This window comes from Marmota flaviventris, chromosome 13 (genome assembly GCF_047511675.1).
Source record: "Marmota flaviventris isolate mMarFla1 chromosome 13, mMarFla1.hap1, whole genome shotgun sequence".
Taxonomy (NCBI): domain Eukaryota; kingdom Metazoa; phylum Chordata; class Mammalia; order Rodentia; family Sciuridae; genus Marmota; species Marmota flaviventris.
The window spans coordinates 102,006,272-102,022,819 of NC_092510.1; the positions used below are offsets into that span (position 1 = coordinate 102,006,272).

At 64.1% G+C, this 16,548-nt stretch overlaps 1 protein-coding gene across 2 annotated transcripts in view; it reads left to right on the top strand.

The window, feature by feature from the left end:
• Window positions 1–16,548, top strand: part of Rxra (retinoid X receptor alpha) — a 93,281-nt gene that overhangs the window by 25,509 nt on the left and 51,224 nt on the right. The window contains exon 1 of one of the 2 annotated variants that reach the window (XM_027942108.2): window positions 14,517–14,604. The exons of the other annotated variant lie outside the window; for it this stretch is intronic. Within the exon in view, the coding sequence (XP_027797909.1) occupies window positions 14,595–14,604 (10 nt within the window). The 5' untranslated portion in view covers window positions 14,517–14,594. Of the gene's footprint in view, window positions 1–14,516; window positions 14,605–16,548 lie in introns of those variants that run through there. 2 annotated transcript variants of the gene reach the window in all.

The window sequence follows — 16,548 nt, forward strand, 5'->3', positions numbered from 1 at the left end:
GTGCGGGTGTGCTCCCACAGCCTGCCAGTCAGGCTGCTGCTGCTCAGGGTCCAGGCCCGGGGCAGACCTCCTTCCACACAGCTCAGGACAAGACGGTCCCGTTGCTGACTGTTTGCTCCCCGCCCTGCAGACCCATTCACTGTGACTTCTCCTGGGAATGAGTGCCTCAGGCTTTGGGCTCCAAGTAGGCATGGGGATGGAGGGGCTAAGAGGCCACTGGGAAGTCCCAGTTGGAACCAGGAGCCTGGGCTGAGTTCTAGGGTATCTGGACTATGGAGTGGGGCTCTGTTCTAGAGGTGTCCAGGGCCGAGGTGCCAGGAAGCTTGTACTTCCCACTCACCAAGCTTTGGGGGGGGGGTTCAGGGCCATTCCATCTCTGCCTTACCTGCTGGTGGGCACCACCCCAGGGAGGGAGGCCAGGGTGTGCCAGGAGAGGACTCTGGGCCATCTTCTCCATGCCCTCCCTTCTCCTTGGGTGCACCCTGACCTGGGGAGAAGAGGCCCAGTTATCTGGGATCTGTTTTGTGGGTCCAGGTCTACAAGCGGCACCCTGCAGGCCAGTAGTGGCATGCCAGCCCTGCGTCCGAGCTCCCTGGCCAGGGCAGTGCGCCTGCGGTGGCAGCCCATGCTGTCCGTGACCACTCGTGGGGTCAGCGAGGCGCCGGGCACCCCGGCCCTCCAGCCTCCGTGGCGGCTGCTCTCTGTGGAGAGCTGGTGACTGGGACGGAGCCCTGGTGCTCGCCTCGCTCAGCCGCACCTAAGCTGCTGCTGGGTGTCGTTTTTGGCCCTCGGGTTCTTACTCGGCTTGACTTTGCAGGGTGGGCAAGGAGAGTGGCACAGGCCTGGGATCCAGGGGTCGTGGGGCCCAAAGGGGAGGGCTGGCGGCTGCCCGTGAACACAGGCTCTCAAAGCTGCTCTCTGCAGCCAGGACTAGGACCTGGGGGAGCTGCTGGACCCCTGCCAAGGGTGGGGGAGGCCCTCGCCCACTCCTACAGAGCTCTGCAGCCCAAAAGCAGGTCCCTGCTACACCGCCAGGCAGGTAGGGGCCTGGCAGTTGTGCAACCTGTGTCTGCAGGGAGGGAGCCCCTCCCGCCGACCCACCCTGCCCTGGAGTCTGCGGGTTTGGAGAGCTTCCTGGCACTGAGTCCCAGCTCCAGCTGAGCAGGGGCTTGGAGGAGGGGTGGGGGGGTCTACTGCAGGTGTCAGGCCCTGGGGAGGGGCCGCTGGAGCCACTGAGGCAGCTGCCTGTCCTAGAGTGGTGGCTGGGCCCTGACCCCCCTCTAGAGGGGCAGTACTGTGTGTGTGTGTGCGCTGGGGGACTACCCCTGTGGGAACCTGGTTCAGGCCTGTCCCAGGCCACCTCCCTGTCCTGGTGACCTGGAAAAGATCCTTGCTTCCCTGCCTCTGCCACCGCATCTTTCCTGGCTTTCCAGCCCTACTTCTGTTGGGCAGGGGACTGTGTTAGACCCTCTGGGTGACCCTCAGGCAGACTTTACTCATCAGTAAACTGGGGAGAAGGAAGTTTCCACCTCCCTTGGGTTTGGCTGGGTAGAAAGTCACTGGCTTGCTCAGTGTTCACAGCCTGAACACTGAGCGTGGGACGTGGCGGTGACCTGGCTGGGGTGTGAGTGCTGGCCAGGCCGAGGGGCGGGCCTGCGTTGCCTGAGCCCCTTCTGTGTGCAGAGGTGAGCAGCTGTGGGGGGCTCTGCCTGCTGACACAGGAGGCTGGGGGGAGCTGGCACCTTGCCCAAAGCTGTGTGCACCCAGGCCCCCTTGTGATGGCCCCTTTCAGTGAGTGCCTACTGTATGCAGGTCTCTATGGGATCCCACCCATGTAAGGGGCTCTTGAATTAGACATCCCTGGGCAGTGTTCAGAGGGGATGGGCTTCTCGTCCTTGGCCTGCTGGTGGCACCATGCCCTCCTAGGGCTGGGAGAGTGTGGCTTTCCCAGGTGTGGGCCTCCGCCCTGCTGGCCTCACCCTGCCTGGGGCCTGCTCAGCCACCACCCAGATGCTCTGATAGGAGGCCTGCCTGGGCCTTCTCACCCTGCCTCCTTCCCAGCGCAGCGCAGCACCCCCAGGAAGCTCCGAGGCCCCTGAGCAGGGCTGGGGAGGCAGGAGCTCAGCCCGGGCGGAAACAAAGCAAAGTGAAGCAAAGCAAAACAAAGCCCGGCCACGCCCCCAAGCCCACCCAGCCCACACCGCTCCTTATCTGTCTGCACGCCTGTCGCAATTGCCTGCTGCTCCATGCGGTTGAGAAACGCGATGAGCAGATAGTCGCCAGGCACTGCAGCGTCAGGGGCGGTTGGACAGGTTTGGTTCCTGCCCGGAGGGACCGAGAGCCTTTCCAGAACCAGAAGCAGAAACCTGGCCAGAGTTCACTGCCCAGCGAGCCAGCAGCTGGGCAGCCTCTGCCTGCCGCCGCGGCGCCTCGCAGGCTCCTGGGAAAGGGGGCGCAGGGCTGGGTCACGGGCCCCTCCTGTGGCTGACCAATCAGGGACCTCAGTGGTCTACAAGGACCGTCCACACCACACCCCATGGAGGACTGTCGGTGGGGGCTGTCAGGGTGGAGGCCAGAGTCGCAGGCCAAGGGGTCAGTATATAGGCAGTCCCGAGCAGAAAGGGCGGCTCTTCTGTAGGAATCAGCCTCCCTACCTGGCTGGAAGTGGGTGCTGTTAGCCAGAACCTTCCTTCAGGATCCTACACCAGAACAGCAGAAAGGGCCCCTGGGGCAGAGCTCTGTTCTTAGAAAACTGGTGTGGCCCTGGCTCTTCTCTGCTTGCTCTGACAGCCTTCGACCTGCCCTGTCCTGGGATGAGACTGTGGGGTGATTTGTGGCATACCCCGAGAAGAGAGGAGGCGGGGAGCTGCCTGGGGGTGCCCACCTGCCCATGGCACCCTGTGGAACACCGGAGGTGAAGGTCCACTTAGGTGGAGAGGGGCCCAGGTGCAGCCAGGAGTGGGGTGGAGGGCAGAGAGCCAGCTGGTGTCTTGGGTCTCAGTGCAGGTGGAGTGAGGTGACACCCGGGTGTTTTCAGACAGGCACTGACGGCCTGCCCACCCGAGGCACGAGGGTGTGAGGCCGGAGGCCAGTTCTACCGGGGCTGTGACGGCACGCCAGGACGGAGCCAGGTGTGAGCCCCTCTGCTGGTCAGAGCCGAAGTGGCCAGTTCTACCTGCTTAGCATCCTGACGGCCGTGAGCTGGGCACCAGGCCAGTTGGGCTGCCGCTGGCCACTCTGAGGCTGTCGGTGGGTGAGGGCGACACAGGGTGTGGGCAGAAGGCCTCCTTGGCCTGGGTGGGGCAGTCGAGCTGAGGTGGCAGCCCTCGGAGGCCCTGCGGGGCCTGGGCTTACGGTGGGGGGCGTGCTGGGGAGCCAGGAGGGCTCTTCTTGGAGCCGACAAGGTCCCGTTCCCGAGTTCTCCAGGCGCTGGCCCCTGCTCCCAGGCTACTGTTTGGGTGCTGTTCTGACAGGGCAGCGCTGCCCAGGCCCTCCCCTCTGGTCCCCGAGTGTCAGCAGTGCCAGGCAGGGGGTGGCGGCCTTGGGAATGCTGGCGGGCCCGTGTGCGTGAGAGTGAGAGGCCATTAGGGTGGGCTGTAAAGGCCATGGGCAGAGGGCCCCAGGTCCTGGATTTGCTGTCACGGGCTCTGGGGAAGGGCTGGGGTCCCAGTGTGCCCCAGAGCCTGGAGAAGGAGAGGAGCAGGTGGAGCCCTGTGGGAATTGGCCAGGAGTCTCAAAGCTCCAGGGGGTGGGAGGTTTTCATTAAGCCCCATGTCCCTGCCCATGGCGGGGAAGGTCAGCAGAGTCCAGCGAACATTTATTGAGTGTTCCTGGGTAGCTGCCATGTTGGGGCGGGGTACAAGGAACTTAGGAGGAGAGGGGCCCAGGTGTAGCCAGGAGTAGGGTGGAGGGCAGTAGAGCTAGCTGCTCTGTGTGGAACCTGGTGGGCGAGGCGGTCTGTGGGGACAGGGCCACTGCTGTCATGGTGTAGGTAGGGAAACCGAGGCAGGGCAGGACTTCCTGGCTGGCGTCCTGAGGTGCCAGCTCTCACGGCCTGCCACTCACGGTGACTCTGATGCTCTGGAGCACGCCTGGTCTGGCCGTAGTGTGCCGGCCATGGGCACCTTCCCTTCCCCTTCTTGCGTGCCCCTGTCTGCAGCGCCTGCCTCCCCAGGGCTCCCCAGCTCCCCTACCCCTGGTGCGCCTCCGGCGTGGCCTTCATGGGGCGCCAGACACAGTCTTGTCTGTCTAGAGGGGGAGGGTGCTGGGCTGGGGAGACCCAGGAGAAGGCAGCCAGCCACTCTCCTAAACTAGTGGGCCTGGGTTGTGTTTTCCTGGGTGGGTAGAGAAAGACCCTCACTAAACCCCAGAACATTGGGCCTGCCTGGGCTCTGGAGTGCAGAATGAGCCGGGGGGCCTGATGGGGTGGCTGGGGGCTCTTGCAGACCCTATCCTGCCCTGGGAGAGCCCCACGTGAAGGTCCTTGGCGCTGGCCCAGGCCCCCTACCCATCTCCCTGTGTGCCTTGCCCCTCATCCCTTTGTACTAGACAAACCAGTGGCTCTGGCAGGCCTGGCTTTCCTCACCCCACTGGGAGCCAGCAGATGCCCTGGAGCTGCCTGGGGTCCCCGGGCTGGGGCTATAGGGCTGGTCAGGGAATCCGGGTGGCCACCTCACTGTGGGTCCATGTGCTTCTCAGGCAGATGGCCCAGTCCTGGCAGAGGTAGGCACCCTGGCTGTGCCTTGGTTCTGTGGGACTGAGGAGGCACAGGCCTGGGAGCCCAGGTCCTTATCTGAGGCCCCTGCTTTTATACCATCTTGCCTGGGATAGCCCAGGGCCCCAGCCAGGACCTTGGAGCTGCCAGCTGCCCTGGGTAGTCTTGCTGGGGCCTGGAGCGCTGGGCTAGGTGTCCGACAGAGTGAGGCTGTGGTCCTGGAGCAGGTGACCTGGCTTCAGATGCTGGGGTGGGCAGAGTGGGCAGGAAGCTGTAGTTCCTTCCTGGTTCCCACCTTGCTGGTCACAGGATTGCACTGCCTTCCAGATAGTGGGAGTCCTGGGCTCCAGTTCCCGCTCCAGGTGCCTGGTCTGTGGCTTCAGGCAAGGCTGTCCCCTCCCGGAGCCTTAGTTTCCCCTTCTGTAGGGTTGCTATTACAGAAGAGGGGCCAGACCCCGCTGTACCAGAGCCCACTGGGCCAGGCCCCTCATCCAGTGCCCTGCTGTGACCATTCATCACCCTTGGGCCAGTTGAAGGTCCTTTGAAACAGGTGTACTCCTGGACTGTGAGGCCCCAACTGCTCTGCCTAGGTTTGGGGCTCTCTGGCTATGGGGCCTTCCCTGGGGCCGTTGAGAAAGCAGTCTGACTGGAATCTCCTGAGGGGGGTGCCCCCAGGCAGGCCAAGGCCTCAGGAGGCCACCTGGGCTGGAGGGTGGACGCTGGCTGAGGCTGGGGTGGGCCCCGGGCAGGTGTTTATCCGTCAGGCAGGCAGAGCCCACTGAGGCCTGCCTGTGTGCCGGTGCAGGATGGGGACCCTGGTGACCCCAAGCCCTGGATGAACCCACCTTTCCCCTGCCCAGGGCCTGGGAGCCCCTGAGTAGTTTGGCAAGCCGGGAGGAAGGGGGCTTCAGTGGGGCCTCCCTCTGGGACAGCGTCCCCTGCCTACCTGGCTGGTGGCTGCTCCAGATGGGCAGGCCCTGCCTCTCACCCTGCTCGGGAGTTTCTCTGGTGGGCGATCCTCCTTTGTCCTCAGTTTGGGCTTTCCCACGTGCCCCGCCGTCTGACTTACTAGGTGAAGGCTGAGCATTTCGCTAATTCACTCACCAACTGACCCATTCTGGAACCTTCTCCAGGTCCTGTGGTGCATCCAGACAGGAACTTGGAGATTTTTTTCTAAAGCTCTCATGTCTCAAATGGTGAACTGAGGCCTCTGTGCAGGACAGTCGGCTGTCCTCTTGCTGGCTCTGGGTCTGCCCCGGTGTACGCGGGGGGGGGGGGGGGGGACACACATCTCACATGGGTGGGCAGCTGGAGGGCCCGCCCTTCTCCTTCTGTGCTGATGCTGCTCTCTCGGGGCCCCACCCTGGTGAGTATCCTGGTGGCTTGGACAGGGACAGTGACATTGGAGGCAGGAAGGTGAGGTGCATGTGGGGCCAGGCACCGAGGCCCCCTGAGACTAAATGCAGGCTTCATGGGACCTGAGCGTGAACATGATGGTCGCGGGATCCATGGGTGAGGAGCTCATTCCTGCTGTGATGTGTCTCGTTGCTGAACGGGCCAAGTGGCGCTGTTTAGGATTGGAGGGGCTCCGATGTCCCTTGTTTGGGAGCAGGCTGCGCTTCCAGGTGGCTCACTGCCTGCCCAAGTATCAGGCAGAGGGAAAGTTCCAAGGACCCGGAGTGGGTGCCTTGGGTTTCCTTTGGATCTGACCCGAGGAAGAGATTCCTCTTGCCTGTAGAACGGGACAGCAGTACTTTGTCCCCTGCCATGCCCACAGGGCCCAGATGTCCATGTGGCCCCTTGTCCCCGGCACCCTTCCGGCTTGCCTTACAGGCTGGCCCCTGGGCTGGGCTGCAGCCAGGCTGGAGGGCCGTGGCTTTGGCTTCCCAGCCTTCAGCCGCCGTCCGGGCTGTCTGGGCAGCCTGCAGTGCTGTCTGGGCAGCCTGCAGTGCCCTCAGCCCACCTGCAGCCTGTGCAGGTCAGGGGGGGGAGGGCCCACGAGGGTGTGCTTGTCCCGGGCCCTGTGGGTGCCCTTTTGTGGCTCCTCTGACTCCTGGAGCAGCCCCTGCCCCCAAGGGGCAGCACGGGGGCAGCTCTCAGCTGCCGTCAGCCTTTGCAGGCTGGCCTCTGCTCCCGACTGTCCCTCCCCTGGCTGCTTGCCCACCCCATGTGTCACCCCTCAGGTGGCGGGGGCCCTTAGAGCTCACCTGCCCATCTCCCCTTGTGCCCCAGGCCCCATGCTTTCGGTGGTCTGTTTGAGGTTGGTCGCCCCTGAGCCCCCTCTGTGGCCTCTGGGAGGCCTGGAGCCGCCCAGCCAGGGCTTGTGGGACTTGTGAGGTGAGTACCTGGGTGCTCCATGGTGCAGCACCTGCCCTGGGGGCTGGGTCCCCCATCCCAATGTCAGCACTGCACCAGGCACAGAGCTGAGCCCTGGAGCCACTCAGGTCCTACCCTGCTTCAAAGGCCTGGGGCACATACTGTGGTCCTAGCGGGGGAGACACAGGGTCCTGCCGGAGGCCAGCCCAGGGTCCACTCTGGAGCCTGGCCCTCCCACCTCCACTTTCTGTGGCCAGCTTGTGCCAGGGAGAACACAGGGTGGCTAGGCCAGGCTGGTGGCTCAGAGGAGGAGGGGTACCCCCTCTCAGCAGGGGTCCTGGGCTCTGTGCTGGGCTCCATGGTGCCTCTGAGATCCATTCTGGCAAATCCTCTGTGGTTACTTGGGGCTGGGGAGGCTCTGCAGAGCTCGAGCCCCTTTCTCTCACCCTGTCTTCCAGGCGGGAGCTTGGGAAAGCTGGGTGTGTCCCAGCTGCTTGGGAGCCTGGGCCAGGGAACGTGAGTTCAAGGACAGTCTGGGCCGTACAGTAAGACTCCGCGGGAGGGAAAAGCAGCAGCAGTCAGGTGAGGGCCGCAGGTCAGCTCTAAGGGGGTGTGGCGCATCTGTCTTGTCCTGTTCTTCCTGTGGGACAGGGACTCTTCCGGGAGCCACCGTGTCCCTGGTGATGGGTGTGACCCAGGAAGTGGCCACAGGCCAGTGGGTGGTGGAGACCTCATCACGCTCTGTCCCCTCTTGGCCTGGTGGGTGACCGGGCTATTGGGGTTCAGGAGTACCCCCTGCTTCCCTGGTTCCTTCCTTGTGTGAGGGGAGAGGCGACCTGGTGTCCACTGAATCAGCTAATTTCGAACCTCGTGGTGCCGTCTGAGAACAGCCCTGGTGGCCTCGTAGACCCGTGTGAGCCTGTGCTGTGGGGCTCCCCGCCCTCTTCTGCAGGGCAGTGTGTGCTGGGGCTGGCCGGCGACACTGTCCTCCAGGAGGGCCCAGTGTGGCACGTGGCAAAGCCTCGGGGATCCTGGCAGCACAAGGACAGCCACCTGTGCTGCCCACACCAAGGACTGAGCACAGGTTTTCACTGTGACTGGCCTGGCTAGCCTGGCCCTGCAGACCTGCTGGGGTGTGGTTTTAGGGGAGGTGGCCCATCCAGGCTGGCCTGGCCAGGCAGGGGCAGGGTTGGCAACTGTGCGGCAGCGGGAGACCCTCTGTGGGGCTGGGTGCAGCCCTGCCTTTGTTGTCCCCGCTGGGTTCCCAGCATTGGCTGGTGGGCCGGGGCCTAGCCATGGCCCTGACTGTGAGTGTTATAGACCACGACGTCACATCCCTCCCTCTTGGGTTTGTGGAAGTGGGCTGGAGAGGGCTGTGCCTTGTCCAGGGTCACCCTGCAAGGGAGAAGCAGGACCCCTGTGTTCAGGACGCATTTCCCATGGCAAAGACTGAATTCTGGGTGGGACTGTAACTGGGTGCCCATGTTGGTGGGAGGTGGTGGTTGGGCTTGTGGCCTCTGGTTGTGCTCTGGGCTACCGCACACCTGGCCGCCGGACAGCTCCTCTGGTACCCCCGCCAAATCTGCCCACTGCTCCTGCGCTGTAGGTGAGAGTGAGGCTCAGGGCCACACCCCCACCCCCACCTGGACGGCAGCCCCTCACCCCACCAGGTGTGTCCATGGGGGGGGGAACAGGTGCCCAGGTGGGTGAGCTGAGCGGGTGCTGCCGGGACTCGGCATGCCCGGGGAGTGTGCCCACTCTGCCTGGACTGGGTGGGTCCACAAGTCAGCTGCGCCAGGGAAGGAGCCCAGGACATGTCCAGGGGAAGGCTCACCCGTGGTTTGCCCACATGTCTCCTTGTGGACCGTGGACCCTGCGGTGGGCCTGCGACTCTTCCTGCTGGCCTTAGCCCTTGTGGGCCGGATGGGGCTGGGGCTGTGCTGGGTAGAGGGACTGGAAATAGGTCTGTCCCAAGTCCAGTTGCTCCTGTTTATTGGCTGGGGTCCCAGCTTGTCCCTTAGTGGGCTTGGGTCAGGATGGTGGGGTGTATAACTGGCCAGGGCCAGCTCCCAGCGACCGGGCAGTGAAGTGGTGGGTCATCTGGTAGGGAACCGCGTGGAAAGGGAGATGTGAGGGCCGGAGGGAGCCCTCCACGCGCACCCCTCCGCGGGTCTGCCTGCCGTTGGGGAGGGGTCCTGGGCTGGGGGGCTTATTTGGTGGGCAGACAGAGAAGCCCAGCGGTGCTGGGGCTGGCTGCAGGGTGTGGCTCCCCAGCAGCAGCAGGTCAGGGGTCAGGTGGAGTGAGCCTGGGTTGTCTCTGGGCTGTCGGGTTGCATGTGCTGTCTAGGAGCCACCTACACAACACGCCCCTCCTTTTGGGGCCAGGGGCTGGCATTTTACTGGCATCTCTCAGGCCAGCCCACAGTGCCTCGGTGACAACCTGGGAGAGCTCTGTCTCTGGGGACAGAAGAGAAGCTGGGCGGGGGCTGCAGGCTCTGTCCAGGCTTGTTGGCTGTGCAACTCAGGGAGGGCTTCTCTAGCCGGCACCACTGGGTGGTCTCCTGCAAGCCCAGGAGGAGCCTCTTCCTCTGCTGCCGCGCGGCCACCCACTCCTGGTCCAGCAGGCTTGGCAGGGGCTCAGGAATCGCACGTGATCTGCCTTCCTAGCTTCCTCAGCAGGGTGCTGGCTGCTCCCGTCTCCCGAGCACATCTGGAACTTATTCTGTCATTACATCAGTGCCAGTGGCACAGTGGCCCGAGGTGGGCTCCTGGCAGGAGCAGAAGGGGCCCCCTCCCCAGCACCACCGGCAGCCCCTGCCCTGGGCCCATCCCCAGGAGGAGCAGGCAGGCAGGGCCAGCCTGGCAGGGCCTGGAGGGGGCTGGGAGGGAGGAAGCGCCTGGGCCTCCTGGTGCCGAGCGGGTGGAGCTGGAGGAACCATCTCCACAGCCTGAACTTCCTGCTTCCAGGAGCAGAGCCCCGAGCCGAGCCGTGGTGTTGGTGGGGAGGGTCCCAGGAGCTGTCCGCAGAAGGCCTTCCTTTCCCATCTGCCATGGTTGGCCAAGTGGAAGCCCCCAGACAGCTCACAGCCACCCGCAAGTTCCAGGCGCCCACGGACGGAGTCTGAACGCTGTGCAGAAGCCGGGGTCTCACCGGGTGCCCGTGGTGGGAGGGCAGCAGCAGGCTGCATCCCAGTCCCCCCCTCCCCCGTTCCCGCGGGGGGGGGGCATTGGCATTTCACAGGTCTGCCTTCCAGCGGGCACCTCAGGTCCCTAGTGGGCAGCTCAGCCTTTCCCCAGCACGAGGCTCATTCTTTGATTGGCAGATTGGTTAGATACGAGTCACATACCATAATGTTGGCTGTTAGGTGAATTCGGTGATTTTTACTGTATTCATGAGCTGGTACCAGTCTTGGGATTTGGGATCATTTCCATCAGTCCCCAAAATAAGCCCTGTGTCACTGTCAGTCATTCCCTGCCCTGTCTGATTTTGGCCATCACTGCTTCCCCTCTGCCCACCTGCTGTCCCACATTTGTGATTTGACTTGATCTTCAGAGCAGCGTGGGCGCTAAACAAGGGGGCTTCCCCCTGACGGATGGTGCCCAGCAGGGAGCAGGAGAGCACCTCTCCTGTGTTCATTATCCCGTGTCCCCACAGAGTCCTGACCCACCAGAAGCCTGTTTATGTTCTGCAGTATCACGATCCTGTGTTACAGGTGTGGAAACTGAGCTGTCCTGGAACCAGCCCCTTGGAGATGGCATCAGGAGGGCTAGTGACCTCTCCTCCTGGGCTGTGCAGTATGCTATCTCTCAGGCCTTGACCTGCCCCTGCACCTGGTTGGGCTGGACACTGGTGCACTCCAAGAGGCACGGAGACCTCCCCTGCACCTGAGCTCTCCCTTGGGTGGAAGCACTGGGGGGCAGTGCCCGGGTGCCTGGCAGCCCCTTATGCCTTCTCTGGGTGCCGGACCTACTCCAGCCTGCCTGACCTGTCTCCTGGCACGACTTGGCAGTGGTTTTGTGCTGACCCTGCACAGCTGCTCACCAAGCCAGTGGTTCCCAGAGCTCCACTGGGCTGAGGCCCTGCCTTGCTGCAGACCCTGGGGGGAGGACCCTCTGTCCCCTCCAGCCTCATGGTCCCAGTTTGGACATCATGGGCCGGGGTTCCAGGTGCAGCCCCCCTTCTGCACCGTCTGCAGCTTGTTACCAGCCCAGCACAGCTGCCCTGCATGGAGGGGCCAGGGTGCAAAGTGGGGGCTGCCAGCTGGGGCTCCCCAGGGAGCTTGGCTGCAATGGGTGGGGCCATGGGGTCCCCTGAGCCACTCTGGGAATGATTTCTGCCTTCTGCAGGGAAGGGGAAAGGCCTTCCCAGTGGGGAAGGGGACCACAGTCCCAATTATCACTCCATTGCTTGTCTGGAGTTGCTGGGTGTCATGCCACCTGACATCCCTGGAGAGGCCTCTGCCCAGTGAGGGAAGATGGCCCTACTCGTTCCCTGATGGACACTTTCTCTTGCCTCATGTCCCCATGAGGAGGTGCCAGTTCTGTGGCCTGAGGTCCCCTTCTGGGAAGATTGGGTGCTCCACTCTGCCTGTCCCTGTGCTTTGGTGGAAGTTCCCGCCTAGGCCAGATGGCCCCGACAGTGCAGTAAAGGTGATGACCCCTGCTGGGTGCGAGTTGGGCCGCAGAAAGTTCTAGAGAGGCAGAGCAAGGAATCAGGCATGTGGACTGTGTGTGTCTGTGCTATGTACGAGGTGGTGGTCCCCATCCTGTGAGGGCCCTTGGGCCTAGCTACCTGGTCCCTGTGAGCCTCCCATAGCCCCAGCCCCTCTGTCCCCTCCAGCCTCATGGCCCCGGGTTAGATATCATGGGCCAGGGTTCCAGGTGCAGCCCCCCTTCTGCTGTGTCCCTTGCTGACTGAGTGAGCTTAGGAAAGTCCCTTCCCTCCTGGGGCCAGGCTGGGGCATCACCTCCACTGGACAAGGACAGGCCTTCTCTGGACCCTGCTGGGTCCCCAGGTCCACACTTGATGGAGGGCTTGCAGCCGCCTCCTGCTTTGGGGAGTCTGTGCCTTTGTGCTGCAGCCTTTAGGGCTCAGAGCTGATTGCAAGTGACCCCTCAGCCATCCTGCCTGGCCACTCCCAAGCTGTCGGAGAGTCATCTGCGCCTGGTTGGCGTGGTGGTGGCTGGGGACTCCTGGACAGAAGTGCTCGCCTGGAGCCCACTGTGTGGTGGGCACCTGGGCAAGCCGGGGGCGGGCGGAGCTTCCCCTAGGGGTGCTTTACACGGCTGAGCACAGACCCCGAGAGCCTGGGCTGGCAGCAGCACGGGCACAGTGGCGTAGGGTGCCCTCACTGTGGGGACAACACTGCCAACAAGGTGGGTGCTGCTGTCATCCCAGGAGACGGGTGGTCAGCAGGGAGGGGCTGCCACTTCTAAGCTGGTCCACCTGAGGGACATCGCCCGAGTGCAGCTGCAGCTGGCAGGCCTGTGGAAGAGGCCTGGGAAGGGGTCAGTTCTGGGCAGGGGACCTGCCTCAGTTTCTTGAGCTGAAGGTGGGGATGGGGGGGGGCCTGCTGCTGCTGAGGTCAGCTGAGTGGTGGGGTCCTGAGCTGGCAGGCAGATGGCCCCATGCCCAGGGACACATGGTGGAGAGCACCCCAGCAAGGATGTAGACCCAGAGTCGATCCCACCTCCCCCTCACACCCTGTGTCCAGGGGGCTTCTTCCTGCTGGGTGGGGGACCTGGGATGGGGGGCCAGGTGGAGTCCTCACTACCCTGCTCCTCCCAGTGTGGCCTGGGAAGGGTCCCTTGGCCTTGCTGGGCATCAGTTTTCCTCATTATCTGGTGGGGCTGCTGTGAGCCCCTGATGCCAGGACTGCCCTGGAGTGGCAGTTGGGCTACTATTTTTGTGTAGAATTTGCTGAAGTCCTGTGGGCTGCCGTGCGTGGGCAGTCCTGCCTGTGAGCAGGGTGGCTGCGTGCCCCGGGCCTGCGCAGTGGAGGCTCCCTGGCTGTGGTTCAGGGCTGCTCCGGGCAGCTAGGTTGGGAGCCAAGAGCTGAACACCTCCTGCGGTGTCCCAGGAGGCCCAGGCTCCCAGGACGCTAGCTCTTTCTGCAGTGTGGTCTCCCCTGAGCCGGGGGCAGGTGGGCAGGGCATCTCCCCCCACATCCGAGAGCTGCGCTGGCACTGGGAGCAGGCGTCGGGTCACTGGGCCCACAGCTAGGTGTCAGGCCTGGCGAGCAGGCTTTGGAGTGGCCTTCCTGCCTCGTCCCTGCTTGTCCCCAGTTGTGGTGGCAGTGGCAGGCGCGAGTGCTGTGCCGGCCTGTCTTCCCTCATGGGGAGGGTGCGTGGTGGGGCCGGGTGGCCCTGGTCCTTCCTGGGCGCCGCAGCGTGTTGAAACCCGTCTGACGCGGCGGTGGTGTCGAAATAGGTGCAGCGTTTCCCAACGCCCTGCCAGCCCGTCACAGGACTGGGCGTCAGGCGTCTGGGTGCCAGGCCTGGCCTGGCCTCCCTCGTGGGGTGCCTGGGCCTCGTTTCCCTGGCTGCGACGGCAGGGGGGCTGCCCACCCCCCACCCCGTAGGGGCACTGGCGGAGGTCCTGACGCCAGGGCAGGGTGACGTGATGGTGGGCCCACATGATCCTTGGCACTTCCCTTTACGGAGGGGGCACGAGGTTTGGCCAGGAGTGAGGGTGGGGTTGGAACTCAGAGCTTGTGACTTTGAGCAGGAAGGAGCGAGGGGCCTAGAGGCAGAGCTGTCTGAAGAGGGTGCCCCGCTGGCCAGCGTGGCCAGGGCAGGGCTGGGAGGGGCCCTTGCAGTGCCGACCGGGTGCGGGCGATGGTGGGATGTGGACGTCTCAGGCAGCAGCCAGTGGTGTCCCTCTTCCTTTGGCTGGAGGGGTCTGGTGCCCGGAACCACCCTATGAGGGCAGAGGTGGCCAGGGTGTTTGCAGGGCGCATCCATCATCTCCACAGTCCAGACCGCCACTCACAAAGAACCCTGGGACCCTCCCTGTCAGCTCACAGCACAGAGGCTGCTGTGTTTGGTGTTTAGAGGAAGTTTCAGAGGCTCCAGAGAGGCCAGTGACCCTGGGGGCACATGGCTGGTGGGCAGGGGAACTGTGTCCAGGGGAGGGACCCTGCACAGGCCCTGCTTTCTGGGATCCTGCACATCAGAATGTGGGGTGGGGCTCGTGTATGCACCCTAGTGGGTCCCGCTGTGCCACCCGAGCTGTGTGGCCCTAGCCCAGTAGCCCATGGAAGCTGCCGGATCTGGCCGGGGTACAGAGCTAGTGGTGGACCTGCTGGAATCTGGCCCAGAGGACTCAGGAACACCCTCCAGCCAAGGTGCTGCTGGGACTCTGCTGGGTGGGACCCTGGGGTTCTGGGAACCTGAGGCCAAGCCTTGCCGGGCTGTGGCATCCGTCCCTTGTCAGCTGGGAGGGGCCCTGGAGACCAGTCGCTTACAGAGGAGGAAGCAGGCGCCCAGAGAGGGCAATGGGCCTGGTCTGGGCACACAGTGTGGTGGTCACAGGGCCGGGGCTGTGAGGAGGGGTGTCGGGAGCATGCTATCTGGTAAGGGGGAGGCTGTGGTGGTCAGGGCTGGGGAGAGGAGAGACAGCAGTGGGAAGACAGTGGCCACTAAGGGGCTCTCGGTGCCTGAGTGGCAGCTGTGTGCCAGGAACCACGGCTGGTGCCTGCCTGCCTCTGGTGGATGGGTGGGCTCCCTCAGCTTACTGTGTCCCAGCAGCCCTGAGGGTTCCAAGGCTTCCTGGCCACCCTCCAGGTGTGGACACTGCAGCCCAGGGAGCTGACAGCTCTTGCTGGGGTCCTGGGCCAAGAGGTGGTGGGCGGGCTCTGGACCTGCTCTCCTTGCCCATGGTGCTGGGCCCCTGCATCTGTGTGCTGCCCACCCTCTTGCTGTGGGAGCCTGCTGTGCGTGGCTGGGGTGAGTGGGCCTCCCCCAGGAAGCCCTCCTTCCTGCTGCGTCTCCGCAGGGTGGCTCTGGGAGCTCTGGAGAATGCTGTCTTTCTGTCCAACTCTGGATGGTGTCCTGGCAGGGCCTTGCTTATCTGCCTGCTGGCCCCGGGGCAGGGAGGGAGCGGGGCTGATGTCCAATTTGTGAGTGCTGAGTGTGTGTGCAGGCCACCGTACATGTACATGGGCTCTCAGTCCTCACAGCCTCCTGGAACCATAGTCAAGGACATTGTCCCCTTTCTGAGGACAGGACCCTCAGACGCAGTGGGGCTGGATCATGGCTCAGCCTGCAGCCCTGCAGTGTGGCTGGGACTGGAACCCAGGTTGCTGCCTGTGGCGCCTGTGGAGCAGGGGCCAGCAGTCAGTATCACCACGTGTGGGCCTGGGCGAGCAGAGGCCAGCCTTGCGGTCTCGTGTCCACTTCCACAGTGCGGGTGGTGCCTGGCTGTCTGTGGGAGTGGCACTGACCCCTTGCTGGCCCGGAGGGAGTGAATCTCAGGCCACCCTCCTGTGGGGCTGGGTGAGCCTGGAGGTCCTGCGCAGCCTGCTGCAGGCTCTGGCTGAAGCCCTGGGGGTGTCTGTCCCCCATTCCCCCCTCCCCTCCCCACCAGGAGAGCAGAGCAGGCCCCACAGGCCTCAAGGCGGGTGCAGAGCTGGGGTGGCGCCCAGCAGCCCAGAGGGGAGCAGCTTTGCAGGAGGTGGGCAGGCGGTGGTCTAAGAAGCACGGGAGTCCAGACCTCGGTTTCCAGCCACTTCCTCCTTAGCTGACAGCTCTTTGCAGAAGAGGAAACCAGGGCTCGGAGAGGCAAGAGGCGGTGCAGCCTGCCTAGGGTCAGTGCCTTGGGGCACCGCCCGCCCGTGTCTCCTAGAATGCGTGCCTACTCGGTGGGGTGCCACGCAGCCTCCTGGCGTATTCTGCAGCCCGTGCTCACTGTCCTAGCTCTCCACCCCTCCCCGTCCTGCTGGTCAGCACGTCTGTATTTGACACCTTCTCTGGGCCAAGCCCAGATGACCTGCCTGCCACGGAGAGCCAACCGGGGCCTCGCTCCCTCAGGAGCCCACAGGCCTTGGTGGCCTTGGGTGAGCCGGTGGGCTGTGCCTGCAGGAGCGGAAGGAGGAGGTGAGGCCCGCGTGGCTTCCTGGAGGGGTGTGGGTCAGGGAGACAGGTGGGAGCCAGCCAGGAGGCGGCCGAGTTTCAGGCCCAGGGAACAGTATGTTCAAGGCTAGGGGCAGGAACCTGGCCATTCCTGGAATGACCCAGGCTGGGCGGGAAGTGGGCAGGGCCAGGGGCAGGTGCCTGTGGGGAGCGCTGGTGAGGAACAGGCTTGGCCTGTTGCCCGGCTGCCTCCAGAGCCAAGTGGCCCCCGAGCATGGGAGACGGGCGAGCCTCAGGGGAAGGCAGGGTCCCCAGTGGTCCTCCACTCCTTCAGGATCTCTGGAGCCGGCTGCCCCAGGGTACGCTGGGAAACTTGACCCACGGGGCAGCAGAGGGTCCCAGGCAGTCCTGGCCCAAGCCCAGAACAAACGCTGTTCATCTCAGGG